Below are 22,860 nucleotides of genomic sequence, written 5' to 3'. Positions count from 1 at the left end.
GGAGACGAGACAGCTCGGTCCCTCTTATCCGATGCAGCTGTTGTAAGATGGATTCAAATTGAATTAGTATTGACTGTATAATGCTGGGCTAAATTAAATTATGATCCTATCTACTCTATTAGCGGTTAATGAATGAACGGGCTGAATTTCTAATCTGAGCCAGCCTGGTTAGTTTTACAGAGCTGCACCAATATTGATGTAGGGCTTTAAAGTAAGGTTGGGGAGAGATGCATCTCAAGGAGGAAGGATTCAGCTTGGCTGGCCAGTCATTAAAATATCAATTGCTCTTAAGTCTCCTCCATGCTCAGCTCATTATTTCCTTCCTACTTAGGTTATCTGGTGTGGGTGGGATTGACAGCCTCAGAGCATGGAGACTGGGGTGGGAAGTCTCCCACTGCCTCCCCAGATGCACACAGTCACTGCTGGCACCAGTGCAGAGCATTCTAGGAAACATTTGGACCTTGTATTTCATGGAATCCCAGACTATTCTGAGTTGGAAGGGACCCACGAGGACCATCGAGTCGGACTTCGGCGCAGACAGAGCTGGCTGGGAGCTCCCAGCCCTTTAACACAGCAGCACCCATTCCCAAATCTCCTTTGCTTCACGTGTCCTTGAGGCTTTTCCTCCCCTGGTGCCTTGCATTCGCCTCCCCACAGGTTCTTACTGTATTCTGTCTCGTTTTTGTTGGTCGTGCTGAGCTTCTTGATGATCTCCTGTTTCTTGGACTTCACCATGGCAGAGTTGCTCTCAGTCAGCTTGCTGAAGAAAGCTGGACGCTGAGTGTTGTTTCCTGGGGACTTGGACCCCATCCTGCAGAGCAGAAGACCATTGGAAACCTCTGAAACTCCACTATACCTGAAGAGCCTCTTCCCTCAGTGCTCAGGATCAGGCTGGGAGCTCCTGGGATACTCAGCACCTCCAACCTGTCTCCCTATCCCAATGATAAACATACCCCATGGTATTGAAAAGCTGCTACAAGTACAGCACCCTGGGAGGGGACACTGCTTGGGGCAGCAAGGAAAGCAGCCCGGGCCAGGGCTGGATGGGACATCCCCATCCCCAGGTAGCCCCAGCGCCCGCTCCAGGGCCCTACCTCTGGTCCATGGGCTCTCCCTCGCGGAACAGGACGGGGTACGGGGCGCCCTTGGCATGTTCCGCTTCTCCCACGCCGTCTGGTGGAGACACCGGCTCGATACAGCTGTCCGGCCCCCCGGCCGCCGCCTTGCCCTGCTCCGGGGACCTGGGCAGCAATGGGGACAGGCCGTCGTTTCACTGCGACAGCCCCTGGCCCTGTGCAGCAGCTCGGGGTTGGGAGGGGAGAAGGACTCCTGGTGCTTTCAGAGTGTGGTTTGGGCAGGCAGAGCTGGGCTGAGCTGAGCCCTGGGCCTGATCCCCTGACAGTGGGGACAGCTGAGACACCCCAAACAGAGCAGCCCAGGAGGGACCTGCTGGTGGCAGGGACACATGGATCCCTGTGAAGAGCTGTGACATTAACCTTTTGGGGACACGGCATTTGATTCTCAGTATTTGTGAACACAGCGGAGGCAGAACCCGCCACCTCCCATCCTCCTTGTCAGGGCCACACAGGAGCTGGCTGGTTGCAGGAGGGGGCCTGGAGCTGGGGCAGCTTAGAGAGGATCAATACTGGCCCCTGATGCCTGCCCGTGGCCAGAGCCTGGAAGACAGCCAGGCTCGAGTCTGCGAGGAATTCCTCACGGCGAGTTCTGGGAATTTACATCTTTGTTCTTTCTGTGGTTTCTCTTTTTTTCCCCAGTTTTTTTCATCACTGGGTGGTCAGGGCTGGGCTCTTTTCCTTCATGTTATAAAGCCAACTCCAGGATCAGGCAGAGCTGGGACGAATAATCCCATTTACTGACAAGGCACAACTCATTCCTGGATACATCTGGGTGGGTGTTTGGGTGGAAAGACAGACCCATTTTTAAATTCCATACAACAGTAATCAGACCTGCCTTGTAGCAGCACGGGGATTTGAAAGTGACTTTAAAACAAATACAGGTGGTGCCTGAAATGAACAATTCTAGTTGTCAGGGCACGTGTGTCTAGTAAACTTCTTATTCACTGAGAAAGATGTAGATAAAATTAACTTTGAACCAATGGAAAACATGTTGCTTCAGGTTTTTTGGAATCATCTCTGGTCAGGGACTGAGAACAGTGACAGGACAAGAGGCAACATGCACACAAACAAAACATGTGAAATTCCATCCCAACACAAGAAGACCATTTTTCCTGTCAGAGTGCTGAAATGCTCGGACAGACTGGCCAGAAAGGTGTTGTCTCCATCAGTGGAGATACTCTGAACCCAACTGGCTATGCCCCAGGACAACCTGCTCAAGAGGACAGTGCTGGGCTGGATGATCTTGAGAGATCCCTCCCCACCTAAACTATCCTGTGACGCCGGCCGGATTGGGAAGAGAATTATGCATGGACTCTAAGAGGGTCTAAAGAGCATCTCTAGGACAACAGCGATGGCAAGAGGCACCACCCCAGGGGAAAGATGCCCAGATCAGAAAGGAGCTGGGCTGTGTAAGCAGGGAATACACCCAGCACCAAGCTGAGGAGAGCAATGCCTGCCCTGTGCACCACCTCAGCGCGGTGCCAGGTAGCCAAGGGCACCCGCCTGACTTCCCCTGAGCCACCTGGGCCCATCTGAGCTCAGACTGGCACAAGCCCATCTGTGCCAGCTTGGGCTGGCCTCTGAGCTCACCTTTTGCCCCCTTCGTTCTGCGGGGAGATGCGCGAGGCCGCCGTGTGCTCCTGCTGCTGCAGGTAGGCCTCGCTGGGGGTGCGGCGCAGGTCCAGCACCGGGCACGCCGCCCCGGGGAACGAATACACCGGGGCCTGGATGTGGGAGTTGAGCTGCTGCGGGTGATGGCGTGTGTAGTCCTGCGTGATGACCTCCTGGGGAAGAAACCTGAGTCAGAAATGGAGCTGGTTTTCACCTTTGTCCTGCTGGGCCCAACTAAGAGGGTGAGCAGGAGGGAAACAGGCTGGTTTGACCCTGCAGCTGGAACTTCTGCCTCCTGTCTGCAACAGCTCTCGTGACGGGCTTCTTGGGGACACAAAACCCGGGATGAACACCCCTGATGCCCCCTGCTCTTCAGCCCCCAACTATAGGAATTGACGTCTCCAGCATCACTCCCAGCCCATCCCCACCAGACATGTTTCACTGAGCTCTTCCCTCCTCCCTGGAGCCCCAGCAGGAGGGTGAGGGGGGTGAACGAGGTTGGTTAGTTACACTGATGTGCTGGGCCAGCGTGACCACCCGCTGGTTCATGCCCTTGATGCTCTGGCTGGACTGCAGGGGCTGGCACTGGGGGCCGTCGGGTTGCCGCAGGTGCTGCAGGTGGGCGGCTTCGGGAGCCGAGGCCTTCAGCGAGCCTGGGGGGCACCAAGAAGAGAGCAGGAATGAGATGACATCTGTGTCCCCTTCCTTGAATGCCATCCCAACACTGGAGCATGGTCAGCTCGGGCTCTCCTGCGCCAGGTCCTGTTCTCACCTTGCTGCTTCTGCCTCAGGTCATGCTCCCCATGCCCCTTCTCTGTGTCCTGCAGCAGCTTGGCCCCTTTCTCATGGGACAGGCTGGGCGAGCTCACGGGACTCACTGCTTCCATCCGCTCGGGGCTGTAGCCTCCATGATAGCCTGAGGAAATGGAAGGGAGTTAAAACCAGGGGCTCACTTGGCTTTTCCCTAGCACTGCTGCACCATCGCTTGTGGGACAGTCACATGTTCAGCGAAGTGGGGGGAAAAAGAGATGAAGGAAGACCCGGCAGGTCACACTGCAGGGCCACCTCCAACGTCCAGCTGTGGTGGTGGCTGCTGTGAAGAGGTGATGTCTTATTCCTGCAGAGCTGGACACTCAGCAGCTCTCAGTGCCAGCATGAGAGCCAGGGACCAAGTGCAATCTCTGCAGGTTCACAACTTGTTCCCCTATTTTCTCCACCCACTGAAACCCCCACTATGCCTGGACAGCGATGCCCAGAGAAAGTGGAGGTGGCTGCACAAGAGGTCTCCAAGTGCATTACAAAGCAAAGCCCAAAGCCCAGCATGGCCAGGACCAGGGACTTGAAAACTGGATGTGAGGCCCTGAAGAGCCCAGATGCCACTCCAGACTCACAAACCACAGGGGCAAAATTTGACTGTTCTCGGCATTTTAATGCCTTTCATAGACTCATAGAACCATTTAGGCCAGAAAGATCTCTAAGCTCATTGAGTCCAACCACGAACCTACCACTGGCAAGTCCACCAAGTCCCATCCTTGGGTTATGGGAAGGGGAGTGGGGCAGAAACTTGCAGTGCTGATGGCCAAGGCAGATGCTGCAACTTGAAGATGGGGTCCCACCAAATCCCCACAGGCTGCTTGTTGCTTCTGCATGCTGGTAGGAGCCTGGATGAATGCTCTGGGTGAAGGTTGGTCCCATCAAGACTGATCTAGACCTTGAAATCCATCCCCCTCCCTGCACTTTCCATTGGAATAACTAATCCCAGTGCTTTTGTGTCTTACACAAGATTCCAATTAGGTGGTTCTTGTGGTCTGCTCTGGAAACAGCTGCTGAGCACGGCTGGGCTGAGTGATCCCAGGACAGCCATGTCCATGGTGCCCACCTTGGGCAGCATCCAGCACTGGGACCCTGAGTGAGGTCACCCTGAGCACAGGGACCCCATCCAAGCTGAGACCCACAAAGTCCTCTGAGACCCTGCAGCTCACGAGCAGGGAGGTGTTTGTCTGATGGCCAGCAGCCTTGTCACGCTCACAGTCCCAGTTCTCCGCTTTGCTCATTTGATTTATTACCCACAACTGCTCCTTACAGACTGCCTGGGAACTTCTAAGGATGGGGAAATCGAAATTAGCAAACAGCTATTGTCTGTAAAAAGCAATACCAGGAACTGGACAACATTTGCAAAACAGGACTTGGCAACGGGAAAAACTAAAAGAGGGTGGGAGAAGGGAAGATCCTTAAAACACAAAAATAAAGTCTGGAATAAAACAACGACCAGGAAGCAGAGGGACAAGCACGGTTGGGGAGGTGATGGAGCCAATATCCAGAACGTGCAACTAAAAATAAAAAATAATGAAATAAAATGGGTGTCAGGCCACAGCTCTCTCACCTCTGCCCTCCAATTTGTGACCCTCACTACTGGAGTCATTACTCAGCGAGCCTCTTTCTCGCTGCCCCTTATCACAAGACATTTGGCGCACGATAATCCCATCTATGAAGTTGGCTGCTGTCGTGGTGGTCTTACCGAGAGCTCGGAGCTCCTGATCCTGCATGGAAAAGCGTTTACTTTGACTCTTTTCTCTACTGTGCTGCTCGGAGCCTGAGGCTGCGTGCTGCTGGTCCAGAGGGTGGTGGTGCTGCTGGCTTTTCCCCTGTCCTCTGCCATAGTGATGAGAAGACGCAGGTCCGGAGGCGGGCAAAGGTCTCGACTCCATGGCTTTGATGGGGGAAGGCGACTGCTCGAGGTTGGCCCCACTGGGCAGCTTTGAGGTGTAGACGTTGTTGTCAGTCTGGGCTCGTTCTGTCTTGGCTTCCCGCACCCTCGAGGCCTCTTTCTGCAGGATGGCCGGGTCCAGCGGGGCCGCGTAGCCATCGGCCGCGCTGAGGGAGGAGCGCAGGGTGGAGGCCGAGGGGAAGGCGGCAGAGCGGATCGGTGACGTGGTAGTGGTGGAGGAGGATCTGGAAGGAAATGAAGACAAGGCCAAGATGAGAGAAGCACATGGAGAAATGCTGTTAACCAGAGCCTGAGCGTTCAGCCTTGCCCTGGCCGAGCTCCTTCCAGGCCTCCTGAGTGCAGGGTTGGCCCATGCAGGGCCAGGGAGGAGGGCTTGGATAGAGCCTCCACCACAGTAACTGGCCACAGGATATTGGGCCTGAATGCATTGACTGGAGAACATAAAACCCATGGACAGGTCCCAGAGACCTTGGTAATTCCACCACCAGGCAATCTTCAGCAAGAGGAGCAGTACCTGTACTTGGGCACAGGTGCAATTCTACGTTATTTCCTGGTAGCAGGAAAAGCCACCACGAAAAGCAAAGAATTGAGGCGCCAAAATGTGCCTCTCCCCATCACAACTTCCCTTGAAATCCAAATCCTGTTCCCACTGAGAATGAAGGGAAAACAACTCTCACTCCTTCCTCTCAGAGGTGCTCATTAATTAAGTTACGGTGCAGGCATCCAGGCAGGCACTGGAAACCATGGTGGGGGGAACATACCGTAGGACAGAAGGGGTGGGGGTCTCCGAGGAGATGATCTTCATGCTCGTGTTGTGGAGCACGCTGGGGCGCTGCTGGATGGTCTCATGGGTGCGGGGTGAGACGGGAGAGTGCTGGTGGCTGTGGGAGTGGGAGGACGAACGGCTGCTGGACTGCTCTGTACCTGGGGAGAGCACAAGGAAAGGCTTCTTTAGCTCTCTGCCCAACAGCCCTAATCTTACCTCCACCCAGCACTGGCCCCAAAGTGCAGTGCTGGACTCCTCCCCAGCCTACCTGGTCTCCAGATGGGCGCGTGCTCCACCGTGGTGGAGGCTAGGATGGATTTTTCACGCTCCCTCTCTCGTTCCCTCTCCCGCTCCCGTTCCCGTTCGGACACCGATGATCCTGACTGTTTGGTCATGTGCGTGGGCCCTCCTGAAACCCAGTGAGAAAGGCAGTGAGAGGGCTGCAGACACAGCAATTCCCCCTGGGAATGCTGCCTGCTCTTCACATTGCTGTGTCTGCAGAGCAGATAAGGAATGGCTCCATCCAAGGTCACCTGGAGCAGGACAGACGAGGGCAACCAGCGCGACAAAACCCAGACAAATCATGGAATAGCTGTCCTGGCGCCGTCTCCAAGTTATGACCTTCCACAGCGCTGTTTGCTTTGGGGAAGAAGGGGGAAAAAGCAAGGAAGCCCTCAACAAGCAGGAAGAGAGGGAGTCAGTGAACTGGTCCCTGAGTGAGAATTAATTTGGAGTCTCCCCGTCTGCCCTGGCATGCTGAGCCCATGGCCTTGGATTGGTTACGAGCATCCCGCTCAACCATTTTCCCATTGGAAAAGCAACCTGCAGCATTACCTGGGGACAAAGGGGAGCTGCTGTGCCGGCTGCCGAAGGTCTGGGGGGGTCCAGGGATGTAGGTGATGCGGTCCATGGTGGTGGCAGAGGTGCCAGGGGTAGGGGGCACGAGGACGGGCAGGTGTGGCACTTGGGACAGGTCGATGATGCCTGGAGAGAGAGAAGCGAGAGGGCTGTCAGGACAACACCGAGCTGCTGCAGCTTGGCCATGCTGGAGCTGGCAGTGCCAGCCTGACCCAGCCTCCTCCTCCCATACTGCTCCCAAACCCCTGGACAGTGCTGTGCTGGGAGGACCTGCTGCATAGTTGAGGGCGAGGGAGGGCTCCCGGGGTGACAGCCCGCGCAGCATGTCCGCCCGCTGCGCCATGGCCGTGGCTGCGGCGTTGTGGTGCATCTGCTGCGACGTGATGTAGTCGTTGATGATGGTCTGGCGGTTCTCCATGGCCGCCGTGTCCGGGTAGCCCCGGATGAGGTACGGGGGGTACAGGTGTGGGTACGTGGGGCTCGGAGCCAGATGCCTTGGCAGGTAGTAAGCAGCAGCTGGGAGAGAAAAGGATGCAGATGTGAAGCCTCAGAGGCCTCAGGCTTTTGGAGCATAACAAGGAAAATAACAGACTGTGCCCCCAGCCGAGGTACCTGCTTCCAGTTGGATTCCCCTCGGGATGGCAGCGGGGTCAAAAGGCAGTGGGATGTGTCCTCGGTACAGATCCACCCCGCTGACGCCGCGGAGCAGGTGCTCGTACGGGGAGATGGGGTGGTGGTGGTCAGGCACGGGGGCGTGCGGAGACTTGGAGTTGGTGAGCTCTCTCGATGTGGGGGTGATCTTTCTGTCCTGGGACACTGGCTTCCCAGCAGTGATGCTCCCTGCAGAGAGCAGAAGGAAATGAGTCAGAGACTGAGCACTGCGGCCAAGCCATGTCCCCGAGGGATGCCTGCAGCCAAGCATGTCCCACAGGGACAATTCTAGCTACCCTGAACTTGAGGGACCTTTCCCTCCTCCCTGCACTGCCATGACCTGTTACACCACCAAGGTCGAGATGGGCCAAATCCCAATTGCCCCTTGGGAGAGAGGCCTTTCCCAAATCGTCCCTCCACCCCAGCACATCCATGCTGGGCAATCTGTGCATGCACCCTGGCCTGCACAAGCAGCTGGTGGTGCAGCCTTGCTGCCACACTCTTCAGCACAAGGAGGTCACTGCCCGTGTTAGTGAGAAGTGTGAACATCTCCCACCCAGCCTCCCAAGCACTGCTTTCCTGTCCGCCTATGGAAAAAAGAGTGCTATGGGCCACTGCTGGGACAGGGAAGACACTTTTGAAACACCAATGGCTTCACCAGCCACGGCCCAAGTCTCCCTTTGGTTACCCTTGTGCAGGTGAAGCGCCCTCACTTCAACAGTGTGAGCACCCCCAGGAAGGGCGCTGAGCCCCAGCTGTCCCTGGCAGCCACCCCAGCGCCGTGAGTCAGCCGTGGGCGTGGGGTGCTGGGAAGAACGGGTTCAACAGGCACCTGCTGGGAACTGCTCGGGCAGGTGGGGTCAGCAGCCGCCTCCCGCGCACCTCACCTGCTCGGTTGTCAGAAATCTTACCATCAAATAAAAGGTTTGCCAAGTACCTTCGTGCTGCCGTGGTGTGGACTCCCGTGTGGAGACCGGAGACCCTCTGTGCAAGTGGCTGCTGAAGGCCGTGCTGTGCCCTGCCTGGTGGTCCTCATAGCCGAGGGCACTTTGGTGGGGCTTGCCCGGCTCGGGTACAATCACAGGAGCCCCTCTGGCAATGGAGCCACCCGAGTTTGTCACAGGGCTTGGCCTGTTTTTCAGGCTCTCTTCGTAAGCTCTTTCCAGATTCCTCGGGTCTTGGATGACATCCAGAGAATGCACAGAGTGAAAAGTCCTGCTGGGACTGCCGATGATGGACCGCACATCGTGCTTTTTGGTACTCGAGGAGGAAGAGCCGCTGTCATACTTCAGCGGGGTACCCTGGGGACAGGAGGCACAGGGGACATCAAAGGGCTGTCGAACAGAAGGAGCCCAGTGACTGCATCCCACAGAGTCTCAGCAGGACTCAGGATGCCTCATTCAGTGGGTCAGTACACAAAGTTTCCTCAGTCAAATGGCCAACAGCCATTGCCAAAGCAGAGATAACCACTCGGCACAGGGCAGGGTGCAGGGCCCATCCTGCACGTCTTGCTGTGCTCCAACAAGATGATGATGAGTCACTGCTGAAGGCTGGCTGTGCCCATCACGCCTCTCTCCTACACACACCGTGAAATGGGATAGGACTACAAGGTGCCATGGGAACCCTGCAAATATTTGGAGACCAACAGGAGATAGCATGCCATGTTTCATCCTAACTACTGGCCCTGCTGGGTTGCCACTTGCCCGTGAAGGGACGAGACCAAGTTTATGTGCACCCAGAATCGCAGTGCTGAGGGCACCAAGTTGACTCTGTCTTTGAAAAAGAGGGAAATGCATCCTCTTTTGTTTACACATCTGGATGGATCACTGCTTTCTTAAGGTGCCAGGGGTTCCCTGGGTTTTGTATTTATCTGCTAGGAAGGATTATAGGATGGTCTGGATTGGAAGGGATCCCTTCAAAGGATGGGGCAGGACAACCTGTACCCAAGCAGAGAGTCCATTCTTACTAATGATGCAACCCAAAGCTGTCTCTGCTCTCCTTCTACCTTGGGAATGGCTCCCAGGATCTGTGCAAGGACAGCAGTCTGAGCAGGACTGACCTCATCCACTGCTCACTCCATACTCACCTGCGTGATGGAACCTTCCTTCAGAGGTCTCGTCAGAGAGATGTCTGGTGTCCGCCTCAGCTCCTCCCGGGGAATCTCATGGATTGATCTTCCTGCTTCTTTCACCGTGGCTACCAGGTCTTCATGGGCTGATTTCATTTTCAGAGGAGTAAGGCCCTCGTGAGATCTGACCTTGTAGGCATCAGATAAGTCCCTTGGTGGAGTGTTTTCCCTCTTGAGCTGTTTGGCTTCTCTTCTGAGGTAGTCCTCATGGGCCTCCACATAGGACCGAGGTATTCCTGCAACCCCCAAGTAGATGATGGATGCAGAGGGTGATTCCCTAGGCAGACACTGGACTCCCAGTCCCCGTGCAGATGCTCACTTCAAGGGGGTCTCTAGTTAACAAGTGGAACTCAGGGACTGGTACCCAGCTGAGTCCACAGGGCAGCTATACTGCTAATGATCCACCTCACATGTACCAGCACTTTCTGGACCCATTTCACACTTATTTCAACCTGCTTCAAGAGAATCACTGACAATTTTGTCCCTGACTTTGGCAGAATTTAGGTTGGTAGAAGCTGAACAAGACTGAAAATATCTCTGAGCACAAAGCAGGGGCTGCAAAGACCTGCAGCTGGACCTTGATGTGTCCATCCTTGCTTCCTCCTGTCCTACCCCTACAAGGAGAACAAGGGGCCATGCATGTGAGATGCCTCCCCTGTCCATGCCCATCTCGTGCTTGCAGGCTTTACCTTGTGTAATCGAGCCCCGCATGTGATGCTGCTCCTTTAGGTTATGGGGACTGTGTCGGTCTGGAGGGATCGCTCGACCCATGAGACCTAGAACAGATCCAAGAGGGAAAGTGGCGCTGTGACACAGGAGTTCATTTACAATTAATACATGACAGTGTCCCAAGGATGCCTGGGACAAAACACCAACAATTTCTAAATTATTTATTTTTCCTTTTTTTTTTTTTAAAAATGTGCTTCTTTTTTTGTATTCCTGAAGCTGGTCTGTCAGGACAGACACTCAAGGCAAACAGGTCACTCTACATCCCTTGTTTTCCCATGCTGGTCAGATGCTGTCAAATGCAAACCACTGCCAGAACACTGGCACAGGAAGATGCATCATGTAGACGAGGTCTCCACACGTCACTAACATAACACAGGTGAAAGGTTTCATCCAGACCCACCTTCAATGCTGGTAGATAAGGTATCACGGGCTGATAAGCCCCGGCTGATCCTCCCCTCCATCATATCATAGGTCCGCTTAGTTCCTGTGGTCTCATGCGAAGCTCCCGAGCTCCTGCTGTCTTCTTTGGGACACTGAGAAGCAGCAACTCCACCTGGGGGAGGGAACACCAAGAGGCACCACCATGAGCATGGAAAGTCAGCACGGGCCAAGAGAGGGTGTTTACTGCTGTTTGTGTGTGTTGCTGAGGGGTCAGATCCCATCCCACCATCAGCCACCACTACGCAGTGCCAGAAACATCGCACAGGACTGACTTCCAGGAAATTCAGCTGGTGTTTTCTCCCATCCCTGCCTGCCTCAGACTCCAGAGCTGTGCCTCCCGCTTGAGTAGGAGCATCCACCCTGTCGTGTCCCATTCCCTCCCTCCCTGGTGGGGCCATCCCTTGGGCAGAAGAACAGCCTGGAGCCAGTAGGAGCAGCTGTAGTTCCACTGAACTTGGCTCTTTGGGTCTGGGGAGTTTTGTTTTTTTTCCCCGTTGTTTTGATTTTTGCTAGACACCTACTGTTTGGGATCTTGGCCAGCCTTAACATTTGCCGAGACACTCCCTGGGTGAGAAAATCAGGGAAAACAGAGGAGAAGCAAAGTTGAGAATGATTCCTTTGAAACAGCACTGAGCAGGACTGACAGAGCGAGCGCTAGAGTGAGGAGAGACCACCAACTGCCCCTGATCCGAACCTGGAGCGACAAGCAGCGGGCATCTGTCCTGAGCTACAGCCCCACCACCAGCACAGCCCTGCCCGTGCCAGGCAGCATCACACCCACCCCGGGCAACGGGCACCCATCATGTGCAGCGAGCTGTGAATTCAGCAGCTTCTGATCCAGCTGAATGCCTCGGGTTTATGCCACGAGCTCCAAACAGGATGTCAGCTAGGAGAGACAATGCCTCTGCCCATCATCCCTGGCCAGGCTGCCCTTGCCAGGGATCGCCAGCGCCCTAATCCTCCTCTTTGTGGGCAGAGAAGGTGGTTGTACAATTAGAGAAAGCAGGGAAGTTAAAAACATTCATTCTATTGTGGACAATCAGGAAAAAACTCTTCCTTGGCAAAACCAGCAATTAATAAAATGGGATTATTACAACTTCACACCCACTGTTGGTTTCTGCAGTCAGCACCCACTCAATCCACAAAATGTTTGGGGCTGTGTGTGGGGAAACAAGAGGGGGTCCGTGCCTGAGCTTTTGCTTCAGCTCCATTTGACAGGAGAAATCCGGGGGTGACATTCAGAATCAGCCAAGCACCGTGCGGGCGATGTGCCTGCACCCTGTCATCAAGGCACATCTGTTGCCACCAGCCCTTCTGCAGGAGGGGACGTGCTCCCAGGCACCCTTTGTACCACCGGGAAGCAGGGGGAGGGCGCGAGGGAGAAGAGAGACTAAACAGAAAGAAAACCATTCCAAACCCACGTCCCTCGCCTTGCAGAAGCCATCAGCAATCATATGCAGGATGAGAATAACCAATCTAGCACAATTCAGCTCACACATGCTACAGGATCTCGTCTCATTACAGCTCTTTTATTTTAAGCACCCTCATGACACTAAAGAATTTGCAATTTTTTTTCTGCTTGCCAAAATTCATAATCACCAACAGTTTCAGTTTTCTTATTTAATTTTTTTTTTAACTCTTCTGTTCCTGGGCTGCTCAGCCTTGCCAGGCTGTACAGGGGGAAGGAGAGAGGCAGGGCTGGCAAGGCTGCAGCAGCTCACGGGATCACTTGGGATGTGATAAACGCTATCAAGCATGTAAAAGGCTGCTGGGGAGAGGAAGGAATTAATTCCTCATCTGTGTCTGTGGGGGGTAGCATGAGAGGTGATGGACACAGGCTGCAGCCAAGGAGACTCGGGCTGACACAAGCAACAGGGAAGAGTTCGGTCTGCAGCTCTCCCTCATTGCCTGGAGTGGGATCCCAGCACTGGGCACGGGCAACACTCACTGCCAGGAGCCCTCCCCATCTCTCCCTGATGGTGCCATTTCTGAGATCAACCTCGTTCGACCCCCAGCCCGGGCAGAGGTGATTAAAATAGCTTCTTGCACAAACAAGTCCTGAAACACTTCCTGCGTCCTCCCTGGTCCAAGCCTTGCCAACTGTCCCAAAGGGCATCCAGACACAAGTCTTCCACAGTGACATTTCTTATCTGGGCTAGAGTTGACAGCAGACCCAGGGGGACATGCTATGAGCCAGTTTCCATGTGGCAGGCGAAAGACACAGCACAGAGCCCTGTCCTGAACCTTCTGGCTCTGGATAAAACAACCCAGCCCATGATGAAACGAGCTGCCTGCACTTGTGGGCAGGAGACACATGAGAATCTGACATCTGTGGGACACACTCTGCCTGCAGCACTGACCACAGGGCCCAGGCTGCTGGGGATGCCCCAGGGAGGGAGGAAGAGGGCTCAGGCAGCACAGCAGCTTGCCAGAGACACGTACTGAAGTAGCTGAAGTTGGGATCTGCTCCTTAGTCATCATCCCCAGACTCAACTGAGAAGGGAGGTGACACATGAGGACGGCCATCCCTGTGCACACCAAAGCACATGCCAGTGCTTTACCCCAAGAGCATGCAGAGCTGCAGCACCTCTAAGTTGGCTCTTCCTGACCCCAAGTGCAGGCCAGGAGCAGTCCAGCTCCACCACAGAGATGCCTGACCCAGCACAGGGTGAAAAGCAAGAATGGAGTTGTTTCCAGCCTCACTGGAGAGGAACATCTGCTTATCTCCAACGGGAGGCACCGGGACACGCAGAGCAGCTTTGATGGCCAGTGCTGTGATGGGCTGAGCAGGCGCAGAGCAGGCAGGAGCAGCTGGTGACCACCTGCTGGCACCACTAATGCAGTGAGGCACCGCCGGCATTTACCGAGGAAAGGCGTTCCTGTGCTGTGGGGGTGTGGCAGCAGCCAACACATCCCCAGACAGGCTCCTTGTGGGATGCAGGAACGGCTTCGCCACCTCCAATAGCTCTAGCAAAGCTCACCAGATACGGAGGCTGAGTCCAGGAGGATTCCTGCAGGGCAGCCCCTTGCAGGAAAACCCTCACAGTGCCCAAGTCAATGCAGGTGAGAATCCGACATACAAATAAACTGCTATGCCGAACTACCTGACTTGCCTCCATCTTGCAGGTTTTTGAGTCCACCTTGGCCCAAGAGTTTGGGGGTGCTCTCGTAATGTTTTCAATCAGTCCCCCTCCAGCACAGGGTGTTCGGGATGAAGGTAACACCTTCCTACCTGGTCCTCTCCTCTTCCCTGTTTCCCAAAGCCAGCCAAAATCATTGCAACCCTGCCTGCCGTCTCTAAGGCAACACAACCACATGGGACAGACAGACACAGGGCACCAGGGTGGGAAGGGTGAGAAGTGCTGGCCTGCTGTACTTTGTCAGCGTTTCCTCGAATAGCTCTCAAGTCCCAGCCACAGTGGCACAAACCCCTCGCATCTGCCCTAAAAAGGCAGAGAGGATTAGGACTTACCCTCGTAGGACAGCACGTGGCCCTTCTTCCCTTCGTAGATGACATGTCCTTTGGGCACGGCATCCTCCCTCGCTTTCTCTGCTCTGCTGGGGCTGTCTTCTCCGATTATCCTGGTAATGGTTCCTTTGTACAGCACTTCTGCTGGGGTGCCCTTGGAAAGCCACCAAGATCCATATTTAACAGTGTCACAACCAATTAAGCAAGCGCCGCGCGGGGACAGGCTGTTCCTCGCGGGAAGCTGAGCAGAGGGAGCACACCCGGCCTCCGCTTCCTGGCGCAGCCAACAGCGAGGGACTTGCAGCTTAATTATTGATGAGAATGATAACGAGGAGCGGTAAAAAGGTACGTGATCTGTGTGAGGCTGCTGGGAAGAGGCAGGGGATGAGGACAGCACAGACCTCCAGAACAGCAGCTCTCACCCTGCATGTTTTGGAGTAAACTATCTGGCCTGCTCCCTCTCCCCAGGTTTGGGGGACAGGGCTGGTGCTCCCCTGGGGACACCTTAGTGACAGCAGGCACTGCTCCAGCGTTAGCTTCTTCCCTGCAGCCTATTTCCCCAGCTTGGCACAGGAGCCACAGAGATGTCCTGCCCACCCAGGCACATCTGCTGGCAGCAGTGTGACCTTCAGCGAGCTGCCTGCGTGCGGGAGCTGGCGGCTGGCAGCGCGCCCAGGCGAGACGGCAGGCGACAGCCAAACCGGTCCCAGAGCAGGTCGGGGAGCAGAGCCTGCCTAAGCTCTCCAACAGGAACAGCATCGGGCTCCCCACACCAACTGTGTGAGCTGAAACCTCTCCTTTGCCACAGGCACTCGCAGACACAGCTCACAGCACCTGCCTCCCTGAATCCCCTTCAAAACACACAGAGCTGGATGCCCCTGAAGAGTGGCTGGTGATTAACACCCTTCTGCCACTGTGACCTGTCGGTGCCAAGTGGGAACAGCCACCATGGGGTGACAGTCCCCCTTTCCCATCTCTGGGAAGGCACAATGATGCTGGCAGAGACACTCCTGACACCTGCCTACTGAGCTCATTTAACCCCAGCAAGACCCAGAACTGATGCCTGGGAAGCCTCGGGGACGCGATGCCCCCGCCAGCTTTGCTGGTGCTTCCAGGTTGTGCCATTCAGGCTATTTCCCCACCCCTGCTTAGGGATGCACCTGCTCTTTACCAAGCCCTCAGAGTAGCAGCAGTCCCCAAAACCCAGGATGTGCCAGCGCGTGGGTTCAGTGCTCTGGTCATTCACCCTTGTGGTGGACCTGGGCACCTGGTAATGGCTCTCCCAGCCCCAGGTAAGGTACCTCCCTTCCAAGGACGTGCTCCGAGGGGATGTGAAAGCAAGTGATGACAGATGGCTTCAGAGCAGAGAGCATATATTCAAGATCTGCTTCCTGTGAACTGGATGACTAATCTGAGATCAAGTATCAGCTCTGGTACCACGAGCTGCTGCCAGAACAGGGGGCTCCTTCTCCCCAGCCGGAGCAGAGGGATGCAGGCTGCTGGGCCAGCAAAGGAGCCAGGCAATGCCCTGGGTCTAGGCTTGGTACCTTAATTCCAAGCCAAACAAAAGAATCCGGCTGGATTCATTAGCTGTATGCAAAACTGTCTCAACAAACTCTGCTGATTTCCTGAACTGACACACGGTACTCGAGGTCCTTCACACCCACCCACTGCTGCCCACAGCTGCTGCAGGAGCATCTGAGAGGATGGAGCAAATGTTTGCTCTGATGGGTTATTTACAGCCCCTGAGCACCCATTCCTGGCAGTTGTTGGACACAGGGCACCAGGCAAGCTAAGCTTTGCTCTGGGCCAGGACTCCGGGTCAGGTCCCCAGGGCCAAAGCCAACATGGTCATCCTCCTTGAAGAAGGCAGGCAAAAACTGGAGCCTGAGTGTCTTTAAATATCTGAATGATGGCCAGATAAAATCCCCACAGGAAACAGATTTTTTTTTTTAATGCTCTCCACTCTGTTACCAGATGAGCAATAACTCACACTGCAAGAAACTATTGCCCGCTTGCCAGCTGCTCTTCTGAAGATGGATGGTGGAGATTAAGGCCAAAGTATCTTCCTGCTGAAGAGCCTTAGGGCAGGACCCCCAGCACAGCACGCTCAGCCCTGGCAGGAGCTCCTGCTACCTTACCTGCCCCTTACAGCCTCCTCCCTCCTCCACCTGGCCTGGGCACTCCACCCATCTCCTTTGCTCTGTTCCACTTCCTTGCCCTGGCAAGATGATTTTCCCAGAGCCATTTACAGCTGCTTTTGCCTCTGTTCTTGACAGCTACAAAAGGCAAAGCCGGGTTTAAAGGTGTTGTAAGGCTGCATTGCTGTTTTCTGGGCTCTGCTCTTCTGCAGTCTCCGCTCACGGGACGTGGCTCGTGCCATCCCAAGTGGCGGCTGTCTGCAGACCTCTCCAAGGGGCTCCACGGGGTGGGAGCATCACAGAGCTGCTGCACAGCCCTGTGCTGCACACCCCGTGTGCCCCACAAACCCCCAGTGCCCGTGTCCAGCACAAGCTGCAGCTGCCAGCACCCAGGAAGCAACACCCTCAGGAGACAAGGCACCTACATGTGTGATGGACCCTCGGTAGGTGATGGGCGACTCCGGAGGGGGTCTGGATGTGGGTGTTCCTTTGGTGATGCTTCCTCCCGAGGCAGAGCTGAGGGAAGTACCTGTAGGACACAAAGCCAAAGCCCGTGAGCTGGGGGCTGGATTTGCTGTTCAGCACAAAACCCGTGGGGCTGAGACTACCAAGTGCAGGATTTGACCCAGTCTCTAGCAAGGTACTTCAAGAGCTGTCAGTGTTCAATCCCAAGCCTTGCCCACCCCTTGGCACCAAGTCTCTTGAGAAACCCATCCCTGTGAGTGTGGGGTGGGGAGGAGGTAAAAGATAGGTATTTTGAGGCTATCAGCTCCCTGCTGTCTTTGTGGAGGTGCCGGGCAGATTTATGAGCCTGGGAGAAAGCACAGCCTGGCTCAGCCTCTCCTGATGTGATCACAGTAGCTCTGTGGCGAGATGCAGCTCAGGGTGGCTTGAGTTCATTCATACAGATCTGTCCTGGGTTGGAGCCAGCCCACCACACTCAGGCTCCTGACTGCCTTACTGGGGGGGGTTCACAAACCAGAATTTGCACTAAAAAGCAACGCCTTTGCATTTATTTTCTTCTGCCAGGCTAATGGGGAAAGAAATCCGTGAGGGCTGTATTTAACCAAATGGGGGTCCCTGTCCAGCTGCAGCAGCAGCAGCAGTGAAAAGCACGAAAATACTAATTAATGTAATATAAAAAGGTCTTGCTTTGTCTTAAGTAACAGATTTTCAGGTGCGCCTTGAACACAAAACCTCCACCAGAATCAATACCTGAGGCCCTGATTTGGGGAGGTAGAGAAAAGGGGCAAAGAGACATCTTTGGCTGGGTGCAATTCCACAAATCAAACCTGAGATCACTGGGCAGCTGCAGCCAGTGTGGCATTCACCAGGCTTGGCAGTGCCAGCATCCCTCCCTTCCCAGAGCTGGGGCACATGCTGCCCGCTGTGGGTGCTCACCCCGCAGGATGGAGCCCTCCTGGGATGGCTGCAGAACCAGACTTTCCGGCTGGCTGGCCTGGCTTCTAGGAGAAAGTTGTTCCTGCTTTACTCCAGGAAAAGGCACTGGAAAACATTAACCATGTATCAGCATAGGTGCAGGACACGGGGCCATAGCCCTCAGCTGGCTCCAGCTCTGAGGTGGCACCTTCTTGGCACCGTTGCCATTCCCAGCTCTTTGGGATGTGCTTCTGCAGGGTGAATACACAAATGCCACCGAGCAAAGCCAGATCCCTTGCCCTGGCACTGCCCACAACGGGACCTGAGCTGACACTGAAAACCCTGTGCTGGTCTGTAACAGGACCGACACACAGTGGGAAACAGAGCTCATATCCCTCCTCCCCAGGCTTGATCCCACACCCATTCCCTCCTGCTGTTAAGAAAAGCTTCCAAATCTGCAGACTAAACACTTTCTTTGTTCACTTCAGGCCATTTACTCTTTATCCTACCAGCCTGGGGAGCAACAATATATTTCCTTCCTTCTATCACAGTATTAGCTGGAGGGTATTTATAGGCTGGGAAGCGTCCCTGACCGAGTTGTTGCTTTCCTATACTGCACAAATTTAGCTCCATGTGTCTCTGCTCTCCTGATGGGACTAATCCTTTCATCCTCTTAGCAGTTCTCTCCGTGTGCTCCCTTGCTGTGCCCTGTGCTCCTTTCCCCTATGCTGCTGGCAAGCTCGCTCCCTGCTGCTCTCAGAGCACATGAGAAACAACTTGTCTCCCAGCTCCTTACCCAGTTTCTTGGGATCCATGGCTAGTGGCAGGCCCATGGTGATGGAACCGACGGGAACCTTGGCATGCTCGGGGCTGTAGGGCGTGTGGAGCTGGATGGGCATTCCCTGTGGGCCAAGAGGAGAGGTCAGGAACAACTGCTGGTCCCTGTGAGGCATCTCCACTGCTCACACCTATCAATATCCTACCTGGGAAATGGATCCGACGGATCTCTCCAGCACGGAGGGGTGCTTGGTGGAGGAGATGAGGGGAGGAGGGTTGGAGATGCTGGCTAGTCTCTGCAGCCCTGAGCGAGAGCTCTCATGCAGGTTCAGTGGGATGGGGTGTCCTGTGAGGAAAACACAAATGTTTGTGAGAGCGAGGGCAGGGACAGCAGCTGCAGCCATCAGAGAGCAAAGGGGCACGGGAGGGAGCAGGGGCTGGATGCACTGACCCGGCCGGCTGTGAGCCTGCACGAGGCTCCAAGTCACACGATCATTTTGGAAAGGACTGGAATAGTTTGAATTACTGCCTTGTCCCCTCTGCTGCCAGAGGATGAGCTGCGCCCGAGCTGTCTGCCCTCCAGCCAGAGAGGACAGCGCAGCGAGGGATAAAACCTGTCTGACTTTGCACCCACACTGCTCTGTGACAAACCACACCCCTAAACCTGCCCCAGAGCTGGGAGACGCTTGACCGTCCTGGGACCTTTAAATAGCCCAACCTGTGATAGCGGCTGCAAGCACAGCCTCTGTGCTCAGCCCCAGGTCAGGCAGAGGAGGGCACATGCCACACAGCCAGGGGGTTTTACTTGCCTGGTGGGTTATACTGGAACAAGTGGGGCTCCACCTGGGGAGACGTTTTGATCACATCCCGGGGGTAGGACAGAACAGGGGGCCAGCAGGAGGCAGCCATCGACTCTGCACTCAGCTTCTGAGCCTCTGCAATGGCTGAGAAATGCACGGACTTTTCTGCAAGGGACACAGAAAGAAACCGCGTGGTCAGTGGCCAGCATAGGTGAGGGGTGCCTGTGAGCACGGGCAGGGAAGCCAGAACCAGCTCCAAGCACAGGAGATGGCCAGGAGGCGAGGGCTCAACTCCCCAGCCAAGCTAAAAGGAAAAAGCTCTGTGTCACTGCCTGGGTTTGACAGCATTTATTTTACTCAGGTATCTCAAGTGCGATGGGACATCTGTGTTGGTGACTCTGCTGGTGCCCACTGCCAGCAGGAAGCTCCATGGACCTGGTGCCACCCCACCTCACCCAGGAGAGGAGATGGCATTTGGCATGCAGCTGGGTGTAGAGTCCAGCTCCTTGCCAGGGCTTGGCCATTAGTGAATTGCTCCTGGGCAGCTCCTGCCTGTGCCCACAGCTCCACATCATCCCAGCACGGCAGGGCTGGAGGATTAATGATGATGCTGCCAAATCCTTCCCTGATGTTAAAGCCAAGAAGCAGCAATGTTGGCATCCCTCTGGTGCATGGGGGACATCCAGAGGGCACCAGCTCGCTGGTGACTACACTGTCTGTGGTGTGCAGCTGGGCACAGGGTGCCTGCAGAGCCCCAGGCCACTGCCAGGACCACTGCAATGCCAGCACACCAGGGACAGGCTCTTCCCCACATCACATGGCGATGTGAAAGCTCAGCCGCTCTTAAAGGCCGGCTCCACGCTATGAACCATTTGTAAGCTGTGGGAAGGGGCCAGAAATAATGGCATCAGTTTCTTAGACAGCAAGGGAAAAGCACACTGATGTTCTCTGAACACCTGGGACAAGCACGCTGCACGAGACCATCAAAGGCAAAGGAAGACGGAGACGGGCTCTGCGGAACAACCAAATGAGGGAGGCTCGCTGGTCCTCTCTGAGGCACAGTGGCTGGGGGCAGGAAAGTTTCCTGAATTACCTGGTTCAGGGCATCCTGGATACCAGGCTGGGTTCATCCTGGCTATAAAAACGCTGACGGGAGGCCAAGAAGAGCTTAGTGATGGAGGAGCTGTGCTGGGGACACCTGAAGCCTGCCATGTGCTGAAAGATGCTGAGGAAAAGAGAGGCTTAATCTGCTCTATGCCAAGTGCATCCTCACACTTGGCTAAGCAGATGGATGAGACAGCCTTTTCTGGATGGATTAGAGGCAGGTTTGGTAGGATTTGCTTGTAATCAAGAAACACTTCATTTTGCACTGCCCTTCCTCCCCAGACCCACCTGTGTAACGTTTGCAGTGACCAGAAATTAGAAACTGGGCAGTAAACAATAGCAATCACAAATGAACCCAGCCTTTAACCATCAATTTTTGATAAAAATAGATGCCTGAATCCTGCTAAGCCTAATAATAGGGCAAGTAGATTATCAGAGGCCCAATTTAATGAGGCTTTACTACATTATCGTTATTAATGCTCAGTGTATTCAGAAGCAGGGAGATTATTCTTGTCTGCTTCAGTGAGAGAAGAAATCCATTCTGGGCACACAGAGGTGTGCAGGCACTAACACCTCTGCAGCCCGGCGGGGCCAGACCTTGGCTGTGGCCTCTTCCCTCCCCACGTGGGATCCCAGAGAGGATCCCTTCATCCTGACAACAGAGGGGAATCCAGGCGCATCCTCCACACTGACAGAGAGTCCCTGGCACATCCACACTCCCTGACCATCTCCCCTTCAGCTCGGCCCCATTCAGCTCTGCTCGTGTGGGGGCAAACAGTGCTGGGAAGTCCGAGCTGAAGACGCTCCCTGACGCCAAGGCACTGTCAGCCAAGGCTATATGCACCCTGGATGGCTCTTGGAGAGCCTCGTCCTCCTCCCCTCCCCGTGGGAGCTGTCCCCTCCCCGGCGAGCCTCTCCAGCCTGTGAAATGTGGCCAGTTCCTAATTGCCCTCGCATTAGAGGGTGGCTATAACTCAGCCAGCTTTTGATAAAATAGCACTTACACGGGGAAGAGAGAGTTCCTATTACCGTTTATCAAGTCCCTGGAATGGGAGCGAAGGAGTCAGAGTTTATATGATCCGTCATCCAAATTAATGCTCTTGGCTCCACATTGCCTACAAAGGCCAAATGAAACACAACTAAATCAACACAAAACACACCGCTGGCGCTCCAACTGCCGAGCGATAACCGAAGATACGCCCGACGGCAACCCGGCACTGGGGAAAGGATCCGTCTGCCTGCTGGTGAGATCCAGGCAGGGCTGCCTGCCTCTGCCCAGCCCCGTGATTAGCAGCTCCTCTTGGAAGGCAGGGAAGAGAGGGCAGTGCTCAGGAAGGTATGGCTGGCTGGCCGCCCTCCAAGCTGATACAGCCGCAGCCAGCGGCTGCGAGGCAGCCAACGCCTCGGCCAGGATGTGTGCAAGACTTGGCTTTGAAGCGGATCCAGAGCCGTGTGAAGGATGTTGATCTCCAGAGCGGTTGCAGGAGTTCAAGCTCTCTTATCGAGCAGGGGAGGAACAGGAGTACCTGCTCTGGTGGAGTCAGCCCCTTGCTGAGAGGTGGCACAAGGCTGGTCTCCAGAGGGCTCTGCAGGCTGTGCTGGACTCTAACTCCAAGCCATGTGGCAGCCTAATGTCTGCAGTCTGGATGCCTGCCACTTCACTGGGATGCCTTGGAGAGCAGGGGAGGGAAGGGATGCACATGGATTTGCCAGGACTATCTGGCTATCTCCCTTCTAACCCCTGACCCACAGCCAGGATTTGTTCCAAGAGGCAGAGACAGCACCGAGACGGTGCCTGAGTCCATACTTGTACTGAAATCAGGGATTTGGGGGAGTTGATTTCTCCCTGCAAGGCGACTCATCGCAAACCTGCTGGTTTTCAAAACGGAGATGCATTCCCACTATGAACAGAGTAGACCAGCCTCTGTCTCCCCGGGGTCCACATGCATTCCAGACCCACTGTGGCACCCAGCACAGATGCACAGCCACACAGGGCTTGGAGAGCACACAGCTGGAGCCCAAGACCTGCTGAGGCATTTGCAGGGATATAGGGAGGCATAATTACTTTCATTAACATGAAAGATTCAGAGCTCTACAGAGGAGAGAATAAAGTGCTTCATGTCATTAGTGCTTCGAAGAGA

The 22,860-nt window shown here is 55.0% G+C and overlaps 1 protein-coding gene across 1 annotated transcript in view; it reads right to left on the bottom strand.

Moving 5' to 3' along the window:
• Positions 1 to 22,860, bottom strand: part of NCOR2 (nuclear receptor corepressor 2) — a 228,201-nt gene that overhangs the window by 5,260 nt on the left and 200,081 nt on the right. Inside the window, exons 24-44 of the mRNA XM_039561371.1 lie at positions 19,625 to 19,780; positions 19,022 to 19,161; positions 18,835 to 18,940; positions 18,060 to 18,164; positions 17,084 to 17,187; positions 14,521 to 14,671; positions 11,008 to 11,160; positions 10,568 to 10,654; positions 9,837 to 10,114; positions 8,688 to 9,051; positions 7,712 to 7,939; positions 7,370 to 7,615; positions 7,076 to 7,225; positions 6,510 to 6,650; positions 6,237 to 6,399; positions 5,266 to 5,699; positions 3,520 to 3,663; positions 3,258 to 3,400; positions 2,727 to 2,920; positions 1,095 to 1,241; positions 666 to 811 (exon numbers count right to left, since the gene is read on the bottom strand). Of these exons, the coding sequence (XP_039417305.1) occupies positions 666 to 811; positions 1,095 to 1,241; positions 2,727 to 2,920; positions 3,258 to 3,400; positions 3,520 to 3,663; positions 5,266 to 5,699; positions 6,237 to 6,399; positions 6,510 to 6,650; positions 7,076 to 7,225; positions 7,370 to 7,615; positions 7,712 to 7,939; positions 8,688 to 9,051; positions 9,837 to 10,114; positions 10,568 to 10,654; positions 11,008 to 11,160; positions 14,521 to 14,671; positions 17,084 to 17,187; positions 18,060 to 18,164; positions 18,835 to 18,940; positions 19,022 to 19,161; positions 19,625 to 19,780 (3,780 nt within the window). The remainder of the gene's footprint in view (positions 1 to 665; positions 812 to 1,094; positions 1,242 to 2,726; positions 2,921 to 3,257; positions 3,401 to 3,519; positions 3,664 to 5,265; positions 5,700 to 6,236; positions 6,400 to 6,509; positions 6,651 to 7,075; positions 7,226 to 7,369; positions 7,616 to 7,711; positions 7,940 to 8,687; positions 9,052 to 9,836; positions 10,115 to 10,567; positions 10,655 to 11,007; positions 11,161 to 14,520; positions 14,672 to 17,083; positions 17,188 to 18,059; positions 18,165 to 18,834; positions 18,941 to 19,021; positions 19,162 to 19,624; positions 19,781 to 22,860) is intronic.

The sequence above is a fragment of the Corvus cornix genome, chromosome 15 (genome assembly GCF_000738735.6).
Source record: "Corvus cornix cornix isolate S_Up_H32 chromosome 15, ASM73873v5, whole genome shotgun sequence".
NCBI lineage: Eukaryota > Metazoa > Chordata > Aves > Passeriformes > Corvidae > Corvus > Corvus cornix.
Note: the sequence above shows the minus strand (reverse complement) of the source record. Positions and strands in the feature narration are given on the sequence as shown.